At 43.5% G+C, this 10,447-nt stretch overlaps 1 protein-coding gene across 1 annotated transcript in view; it reads right to left on the bottom strand.

Annotated features, from left to right (window-relative positions):
* OCA2 (OCA2 melanosomal transmembrane protein) overlaps nt 1–10,447 on the bottom strand; it is a 400,590-nt gene that overhangs the window by 78,825 nt on the left and 311,318 nt on the right. Inside the window, exon 23 of the mRNA XM_019529440.1 lies at nt 2,076–2,169. Within this exon, the coding sequence (XP_019384985.1) occupies nt 2,076–2,169 (94 nt within the window). The remainder of the gene's footprint in view (nt 1–2,075; nt 2,170–10,447) is intronic.

Below are 10,447 nucleotides of genomic sequence, written 5' to 3'. Positions count from 1 at the left end.
CAGGGTCAGAGTAATCTGAGTACCTGACTCTGCTCTGACCTTTGTTTGCAAACAAATGCCACCTTTGTGCCGTTTAATGTATGTGTGTCTGTGATTTTTTGTGGGCCTCCAGAGAAACGAACCGCTTTATGCATCATGAATGTCTGTAAACATGTGCAGAGAAATTAAAAAATAAGCCCACAATTTTTCACGTTTTGTAACTGCACTTGATTGTAATCTCTAAGAAGTCTATCAGTAATCATTGCACACTACTCCAAATGCAGAAGAGTGTATATAGCCTAAAAGGTGCAGAAATGGAAAACTAGCAGCCAGATTTGATCTGTGTTATATCCTGGTCTCATAGTTGGACTCAATGATGTAAAGATTGTTCATGATAATATGCAAATAATATTAGAATTTGTAATTCTGAAATATTTTAACAATTAACAACTAAAATACTTCTTTTAATACCCGCAGATGGTTGAAGACAAAAACGGTACAGTAGAAAATGCCAAGATTATTTCATCCATGAGTTAGAATCATAGAAAATGAGGGTTCGAAGGGACCCCAGGAGGTCATCTAGTCCAACCCCCTGCTCAAACCAGGACCACCCCCAACTAGATCATCCCAGCCAGGGCATTGTCTAGCTGGGTCTTAAAAACCTCCAAGGATGGAGAGTCCACCACCTTTCTGGGTAATCTGTTCCAGTGTTTTATCTCCCTCACACTGAGAATTTTTTTCCTAGTATCCAACCTAAACCTCCTTTGCTGCAATTTAAGACCATTGCTCTTTGTTCTGTCATCTCTTACCACTGAAAACAATCCAACTCCATCCTCATTGGAACCATCCTTCAGGTAGTTAAAGGCTGCTATCAAATTCCCTTTCAGCCTTTTCTTCTGCAGACTAAATAAACCCAGTTCCCTCAGCCTCACCTCATAAATTAGGCGACCCAGCACCCAAACTATTTGCATTGCCCTCTGCTGGTTTAAGCTCACCAAAAAGTTCTCTGCTAAACCAGATGAGTTCCATTGTCTTCCTTCATCTAACCCCATTTTAATACAACTTTCGACTTCATGTATCACCAAAATAATTTTTTGATTAGACGTGCTATTTTCCTGCTTCTTTACTCCAGAAGATCTCTAACCCTCCACTAACCTCCACCAAAAAGCTAGCTAGTCCATTTTCCCCTAAAATACCTTTAATTTGGTATCATTTGTTTTAATTCATGGACTCTCAACACTTTTTTATTCTATGAACCATATCTTAAGGCACATCATCTTTCTCCTCCTACTTGAGTCACTGCCCCTCTTGATAATGTATCTCCCTATCAGCAACTACAGCAATTGTTTATATGCAGGACACTTAGTTTTTGAACCACAGTTTTTCTGGTTTAAATCTAAGTATCTCTGTTGACTTCAGTGTAGCTGCACCGACACCAGTTTATACTGACTGGAGGTCTGATCTAACATGTATTTGAACTTTGTTGGAAATAAATTGTTTAGCTTTGTCTGAAATAGGTAAAGAAAACCACCATCACATGATCAGCAAGTTGTCCACAGACAATAAATGGTGAACAATTGATCTAGCCTGTAATTCATTTGTCTTTCTGGCAACGACACAGTTGAAAGTAAATGTAGTTGACATTATTCCTCATTTACACCACTTTTATACTGATATAAATCCATCACCCATCAATGCACTTCATTGGCTTAATGCCAAAACTTTCCAGAAGTGCACAGGTACAAATCTACAGGAACAGTGCAACCAAAATCCTGTGGCAAACTGAAAGCCAGTCTACTTTCAAAAATCTTACCTTGGGATTTTCTATTCCTTGGGAAGTTCCACTTTCATATACCAGGTTTAGATCTGGAAACTCCATTGACCTATTTTTGAGATTTCTGGCTAATTCCAATAATAGGCAACACTTGACTTACTGCAGTAGGTCCATATAATAGTTATCTAATCTCTTCCAATGTTTTTACATGTTAATTGAATTCAGTTGATTAATGCCATCTCTACACAGGCTTCCAGACAAAAAATTGTGGAAGGAAAAAAGTAGTGAACAAAAATGTAACAGAATATATCCAAATAAATACCTGAAAAAGTCCATGAATGAGAAGCCATAGCCATGCTGTTCTGCAATCCCTGCACACACGACATTTGCAGATGCCCCTATTAATGTCCCATTACCTGCAAGACAAAAACAAATGCTAATTTAGAGCTGTGCCTTTCTTTTTATTCTTCCTATGCTTTGTCATTCAGTTAGAGCTTTAAATCAGCTAGTTAGAAAAGTAAAATCAATTCCCTTGCATAGACCTGAAAAACCATCTATTCCACACAACAACCCTGGAATCTATAAATAGCTTAATGCTTTCATAGAGATAAGCCTGGCACCATCCTCTGATTCCCCACATGGAGGATGAAGAAATGTAACACCAATATAACAGTTGTCACAATGACACCAAGGACCTGTATTCAGATAAACCTGCTGATTATTGGCTTTATACACGAAAAGGCGCAACCAGCATAAAAAGAAAACAAAGGCTGTACAGGAAAGAAAGTATATTCCTGTAGTATGTTGTACTATTGATTGTAAGTACTAAGAAAAAAAAAGAATGTCTTTCTTTCATGTAAATATGAGACTGGGAAATAAATCTGATAGATCTTAATCCCTCATGCATACATAAAACTAGCAATTTATTAAAAACTAGTAACGGAGTGCAGCAAGCCGGAAAAGCAAACATTTTTCAAAGTCTCTGTACATTCACTACTAGTTTCAGTAGCAAAGAGGTACAGTCTGCCTATAAGCAGTGAACTACAAATGTTCTTTCTTAATAAATTTAAAAAAAACCTAGACAAGATCATCAGTTGATGAAAACCAACATAACTCCACTGGAGTCAAATGAGGTTACTGATGATTTACATCCTTCTCAGAATGGATAGTGCCAAAGTCAAATGACATGCTGTACTTTTACCATTTCTTATTACTCCTTAGTTCTTTCTGTCCTTTTCCCATGCCTTCTTTTAAACTCTCCTTAACATGAAGGAGAAAAGAAGTAGGTGTTTCAAGTATTGGAATTGTCCAATTCATTATACACTCCTTTAGCTTGGAAACCCCTGCTTGTATTTGATAACAGTTGTGTAGCTAACTATGGGTGCACCTACATATGCAATTAATGTGCACAAATAAACTCTGGAGCTTATTGCTCTGGAATTTATTTGTGCTCAGTGCATGGAGGCCTGTTGGAGCAGCTTGAGCTGGCAGGGGAACCAGGGGGTCAGCCCTCCAGCCCAGGGCTGCTCCAACCATGTTCCATGTGCAGCAGTGGGCTGGTGGGGGTACAAAGGTGCAGCCCCTGTGCTAAAGCACCCTCATGCCTCAACCAGCCCCCAGCCCCTCCCTGCTGTACCATGGAGCCCAGTCAGAGAAGCCTGGGCTGGCAGGGGATCGGGGGCTGCTTTGCAGCAGCCTCTGAAGCAGCCTGACAGCCCAGGGTTGCTCTGATTTGGTTTAACATGTTGCAGAGGGGCTGGGTGGGGCACGAAGGTGCTTCAGTGTGGGGCTAGCCAGCAGGCAGCCCTTGCGCTGAAGTACCCTCATGCCCCAGCCAGCCCTGTCACCCTCTACACATACACTGCAGTGCACAAAACAATGCCACTGCAGAGTACTACTTGTGCTTAGCCATATTACCCTGTGCCAGCATTTACTGTGGAGCTAATTAGTCAGCTCCACAGTAAACCTCTTGTGTAGACATGCCCTGTACCTCTAAAAACCTCTAATATCTTTTGGGATATTTCTTTCTTTACAGCAGAACTCAGACTAGTACCTTCAGTATTCTAACTAACCTAACTCATACTTCTGAGGAAAAGGGACAGCCTTCAAAAAAGGACTTTTCCAAAGTAGAATACAGGAAGTCAACTGCTATGTCCAACAGCAATACATTAGAAATTCATTTTTCTAAGCTCATAGCTTATATTTTTCTTGTGCTACCACTGATATAAGATCACAATTACATTTTGGCCCTGTTATTTCTTATGGCTCTCTGGAGAGTTTTCTAGTTTGACGTTGAAAGAAAAAGATCAGAAGGTAATTAATGCTGAAGTTAATTGTTTTGACTTCATAAATACTTCAGATCCTCAAGAGCTCAGTTTACAAAGAATAGATCAGAGGAAAGGCAATCAAAAACTCTTGAAATAATCATATGCTCTATCTGGAGGTTGTCACAAGTAATCCAGTAAATGTTCATAAAGGCTTGCAAATTCCGAACTACTCAGGGATTGCAGAAATAATAAGCATTCTAAAACAAAGCAAAATAAAATATCTTCTTATATTGCAAACCAAATTATATTTAGGGGGTCAGATATTGTGACAGAAAGATATGAGGGAACAAGGGTGGGACTAAGAGAGTCATATTAAAATAACCTTGGAATTATGTTTTGTTTTCACTTTTTAAATTGACAGCTGAGAGAAGTGAATGGGACAGCTTTTAATAAATTAAAATAATACATATTATTAAGAGGCAGTGATCTCTATGCCTTATGGCTCTCCACAATAAAGCAGAAGTGCCTGCTCACCTAAAACAAGATGATAGAATACCTAAAAGACAAAACCTGATTTGGGCAGCTTGAAAGCAAATCTGGATCCAAACTTTCAACAAACTAAAGTCGATACTGAGCTGTTGCCAGAATGGGCCGGCGGGGCTGGCAGGGAAATGTATCCCCACTGGCCACAGGTGGCTATGGAGGGAGAGGCCCCAACCTCAGGGACTCTTCCACTCCCTGGGGTCTCTGGGCAGGTGGGGAGATGGGCGATTGCTGGTATGGGCCAAGGACTAGGAGAGAAATGTGTCCCCATCTGGCCATGGGTGGTGGGGTAGAAGGGAAAGCTGCAGACCCTGCCACTCCACTAAGCAGTCTGGGGTAGGAAAATTCAATACAGCCCCCTGCCTTGTTCCCCACACCCCCACACCTGTAGCCCCCACTCCTGGATCAGTCAGTGACCTGCAACCTGGCCAGCCAGCCTCCATGCTGCCAGAAACAGCCATGGGAAAATTTCAATCAACCACTTGTGATCACAGTTCTTCTGGCATTTACATGGGTATCTGGCAGCTCAGTGTTCAGGGCTTGCTGGAGCATGGCCAGGGCTGGGGGCTCTCTGGGGGCTGGCCAGGGCTCTCCTCTGCTCCCCAGGGACTGTGTTGCCTTCACCCCTGTCCCTGCAGCCAGGCAGAAGGCTTGAAAATGCCAATTACTTCAAATCCACTGCACCTTCCACATGACAATGCCACAAATACTAAGGATGATCTGTTGCTAAATGAAGGTCAAAGTAAAAGGAAAAAGAAAAGGAAAACAGAATAAAAAAACATGCAAATGCTACCCTTGCTCTTTACAGCCACTCTAATGGGGCTTACTGTACAGTACAGTGTAACAGGACTCCCTGGGATAAACATCAAAAAATGTCTTCAAAGCCTTGCTTTGCTGTGATACCTCTCCTCTGCCAAACCAGGTTTGAGGCTCATGGAGCAAAAAGACACCAGGCTCTTCATATAAGCTATTTTTGCCTTGGTTGGGCTCCCTGGGGGTGGCAGGTGGGGTGTAGGGGCTGGAAGGAGAGAAACCCCAGTCCACTGGGGGTGCTGCCCCTGCTTCAACTCTGCCCCCTCTCCCTGGTGGCTGTGCTGCCTGCACCCCTGTTCCCAAACCCAGGCAGAAGGTTTGGAAACTTCAACTACCGTGCTAATTGAAATGCCTTTGCTGCTGACTGTCTGGCTCTTGGTCTTCAAAGTCTTGCTTTGCTGTGCTGTCACCAGCCAAGCCAGGGGGATAGACAGCACAGCCTCCCCTGAGGCTCACAGAGGGAAAGAAACACCGGACTCTTCATATTATTTGTCTGGCTGGGCTGGGCTGGGCTAGGCTGGGCAGGAGGTGGAAGCTGTTGGGGAGAGCCAAAGCACACTGATTGATCAGTCTCCAGCAGCTGGCAATTCAAATCCCCTGGCCAGGCAGAGGCACAGGTCTGATCTGATCATAATCTCTGACCAAGCTGACTGTTCCAGGTGGGTTTGGATCTTTAAGACAGTGGTCAGCCAAGTCACAGCAATCATTTCCCTGGCTAAACTTCTCAGACAGAAAAAGCATCATATGCTGCTGGCTCTAGTAGCTCGTTATATCAAGGACAATGATGTTGCTACAGGCGTCCTGCTGGCCATGCTGCATGAAGCACAGGATAACTGCATTGAAGCCACAGATCTGCATGCCCAATTTTGGATCCCACTGAGACACTGGGCTCTTGAACTGGTGGGAGCACCTTGTGCTTGGGACCTGGGATGAAGAGCAATGGAGACAGAATTTCAGAATGCCCCATGGCACATTCATGGACCTTTGCTCTGAGCTCACTCCCTGCTCTAGCACCAGACTTCGGTGCCCCAGGTCCATGGACAGATGGATTGCAATGGTAATCTGGAAGCTAGCAAATCCTGACAGTCTCCAGTGCATGGCCACCCAGTTTGGTGTGGGGCAGACAATGGTGATGCTCCCTATGCCCGAAGCATGCAAGGCAATTCTACAACAGCTGGGGCCTCCGATGCTTAAGCTCAGGGATCCATAAGAGATGATTGCTGGCTTCAAGCATCTGGGGTTTCCAAACTGTGTGGGGGCCACTGATGGGATCCACATCCCCATTCTGTGCTCCTCTCACCATACCTCAGGAAGGGCTTCTTTTTGGTCATCCTGTTGTGGACTATGGGCGCTGGTTCACCAATATAAATGTTGAGTGGGCTAGATGGGTCCACAGCGCCCATGTGTTTAGGAATTCTGGGTCCCCCGAGATGATGGAACAGGGAGAATTCACCACTGGCACTACCACCATGGAGTTGGCTGGCCTGTCCATTCCCACCCACCCTTCCCAAAACCAGCAAGAATCCAGCCTACCCTCTCCTTCCATGGCTCATGAAACCATACACTGCTGCCTGAACTCCAGGAAGGAGAACTTTAACTACCAACTCAACAGCTGCCAGACGGTGGCTGACTGTGCATTGGGGCAATTGAAGGAATGCTGGAGATCCTAGGGGTTCCACCTTGAGATTCAGCTGCAAAATGTTTCCACCTTCATTGTTGCTGGGTAAATCAAGATCTTTATTGCAACAGAATGAATGAGAAACATAGGGTAGCCTATGACCTCATACAGACATTTATTTTCTACTGGGAGAGTCATTGCGAATGTCTGTACATGCCATGGCTTCTCTCAGAAAAGAACGCAGTTGTCCAGCATCCCTACCCCACCCCCCATCTGGGAAATGGTGTCATTCACTGAACTCTGCTCCTAAGCAGGAAGCAGAACATGACCCTTTTAAAATCCCCACATCAATGGCAATGCATAGGGGGTGCATGCGAGTGCATGTGCTCCCCCTGAGCATGGCAGCGTACCCCCTGTGAAAAGACACTTCCAAAACTGCTGGCAGTGCCTGCGGGTGGTTGCCACTTGCCACTCCTCCCCCCCCCACTAACACCACCAGCGGTGCGCAATCACCACTGGCCGCCGCCGCTGCTGGGGGTGTCTGTGGGTGGTCACTGACCACCAGTCAGTGCTTGCCACCCCTCCCTCCACTGACAGCGCTGTGGACAACTGCAGGAACTCCTCACTTGCCAAGGCAATGCTCCTGCTGCCAACAGTACTGCTGCCGCCTGCAGGAGCTCGCTGTGCCCCCCCAACCTCCAGGGGCACACGGTGTTCATGCCCCACACTGTGCTGCGAGGAGCCACAGGCTGACCCTGAGCAGTCTGGGTCATCCAATCAGGTCTACCCTGTGCCATGTCTATCCAGACAGACTAAGGGAGCCTACAAAGCATGCTGATGTGTTTGTACAGAGGCTTCTGATTGTGAAGTGTCAGCACTGCAAGTTCTCCACTCTTCAGGGGCTCAGTATTCAAATGTCTGTTCAGGTATCTTTGGGCAAGTTTTTCTACCAGGAGAACAAACTTGGGTCATTTGAATGTGTATATACAGCCAGTGAGAGATCACAGTTACTCATATCACAAAATAAACATGTTGCTACAATCTAAAAAATCTAAAAGTGATAGGGAGTAACTGACACCTTCAAGATAATTGTCCCTCAGATTTAAATTACTTCACTAATGTAATATTGTTTCCCAAGCACTAGATTTTACCTTCTCAACTCCCTTGTGAGGCAAGAAATCTGAAAGATAAGAAACTGAGGCAGAAGCTTGGATAAGCTATGGTTAAGCCAAGAGCTGAAATCCTCTCTGAGTCCAGACTACGTTCCTTTTTCTATTAAGCAGTACTTCCTGTCTTAGGGTCCATTATGGAATTAACAAGGACAGTCTTGAAACAGTATAATAAGAAAAAGTACTTCCATACATTGCACATCACATGGCTTTAAATAAAAAGAGCATACTTCAAATGATAATGCAATGCCTTTTCAAAATAACTTACTACTTCTCATTGCCCCTAGAATGCTAAATGTTTTTTACAGATCTGTATCTAGTTCTTCAGCTCTATCACCTTTCATTTCCTTTATCTTAAAGTGTGTTCTTAGACTGCTCTTGCCACTCTGAGATTCTTGTTTTTGTATTCTTTAATTAGCACTTTTCTCCTATGAGTGCATTCCCCCCTCACTTTGCGCTGTCTTTCTTCTTTATTTTTATATTTTTGTACTTGTACTCTTCTCCTCTGAGCTTGGTATGTAAAAAAACAGCTTAAGAAATACTAATGCAGCCTTGTGAACAGATTAGAGTTTGTCAGGAATTTTTCAATAAAACAAGGTTTCATTGCAAAATCTTGATTCAGAGAAGCCAAAACTTTCGACAGGAATTTGTATACCACTCTGGACAAGGATAGTATTTTTGTCAAAGAGCCTCATTCACCCTAGAATGCCCAATAACACAGTTGTTACAGCTGAGATATGAGAGACTAAAGTGTTGGTCCCTGGCCTGAGTGAAGCAGGGCTGAAATTGGAACGTGGACCTCTGTGCTTTGTAAGAGTGCCCTAACCACTGGACTTTTGGAAGTGGATGACACTTTTTTGCCTCCCCTGGTATTTCACAAAAAGTTCACAAAGGTTTTAAGTTAATTTCATGTGGAATGGGAAAATATTGGAAATATTTAAAACATGTGTAGGCACCAGCAAACCACTTCTCAACCAGTTCTAGTACACATATTTTTTGTTACATTGCCTTTGCAGTCGTTACTTTCTGTCCATTTCTCATTTTTTCTATTTTCACTGGCATAATATTTTCATGGAGAAAAACAATGTTGCTTTCCTCACTATCAAGGCTTTGATTCTGGGAAAAGAATCCATGTCAAGGAAGACCATTATCTCCCAAAAGAATTCCACTGATGCCAACAGCGCTCCATATAGGTGTAAGGATATACCACCATGGATCCTTTCATGATACTGGAGTCTAAGGTAACATCATTACAGAAGATTCTTCTTGTGGTTTCAACAGAGATGCACTGCGCTGTTGCATGGAAAGTCTGGAGACAAAAGATGAATAAGAACAGAGGAGGACAAGAAAACTTAAACAAAGCCTTTAGAAATGTATCCCAAGTAATATTTGTCACTTGGAAGTATCTGTCAACTGCAGAGGTTAGTTTCCTCAGTTCATTTCTGATTCTAAGGGTATGGACAAATGTATTTATAGACGTTTCAAAAGGGGAGGGGAAGCTGCTGTTTGGAAACATGCAGCAACTGTTAACCTGTAACTTCCTGTGCATGAGCTTCTTGTGAAACAAGGGGTGCAAGTCTGCTCCAATTTTAAGCATGCTTCATCCAGGATCAAAGTTGAGGCAACTTAGCTCATTTAGGTCTACTTGCATGTCTAACAGAGTGTAACAATGGCTGTGTACTTCAGCAGCAGCTCCCCCTCCCCTTCTAAAACCACTACAAATGTATGCTTGTCCATACCCTAAATACATGCTAAAAGTATGTATTTTGAAATAAGTACACTGAATTTGTATCTTAAGTGAACACTGGTAGACTATTTTGGCAGAAAGGCAAGGCACAGGTAGAACAGAGACAAACAACTGAAATGCAAAAGTAAACTTCATGTTATGAAAGGAGTCAGGGGACAATTATTTAAAGAATTTTCAGGTCCAAAACAATTCAAACAAATCATTTGTCTTCAGCCCCCAAACACTTTCACAAGACATTTCGGCATTGCCCAAGACATACTTTTTGTCAAATACCATCACTGAAGGATGGCAAAGATGGTATAGGAATATGAAAACAATACTATTTGTAAGATGGTGACTCTAGATATGCCTTTGAATTATGGCAACAGGACTGAAGCCATCCCAGTCTCACTTGATGTGTCGAGGTACTGTAGGGATATTGAAACAGCAGGTGTCTTACGTACTTTTCATAGATTTCATAGACATTAGGGCTGGAAGGGACCTCGGGAGATCATCGAGTCCAGCCCCCTGCCCAAAGGGCAGGAAGTCAGCTGGGGT

The sequence above is a fragment of the Crocodylus porosus genome, unplaced genomic scaffold (assembly GCF_001723895.1).
Source record: "Crocodylus porosus isolate Cpor-Errol unplaced genomic scaffold, CroPor_comp1, whole genome shotgun sequence".
Taxonomy (NCBI): Eukaryota; Metazoa; Chordata; order Crocodylia; family Crocodylidae; genus Crocodylus; species Crocodylus porosus.
This window is presented reverse-complemented; position numbering and strand designations above follow the sequence as displayed.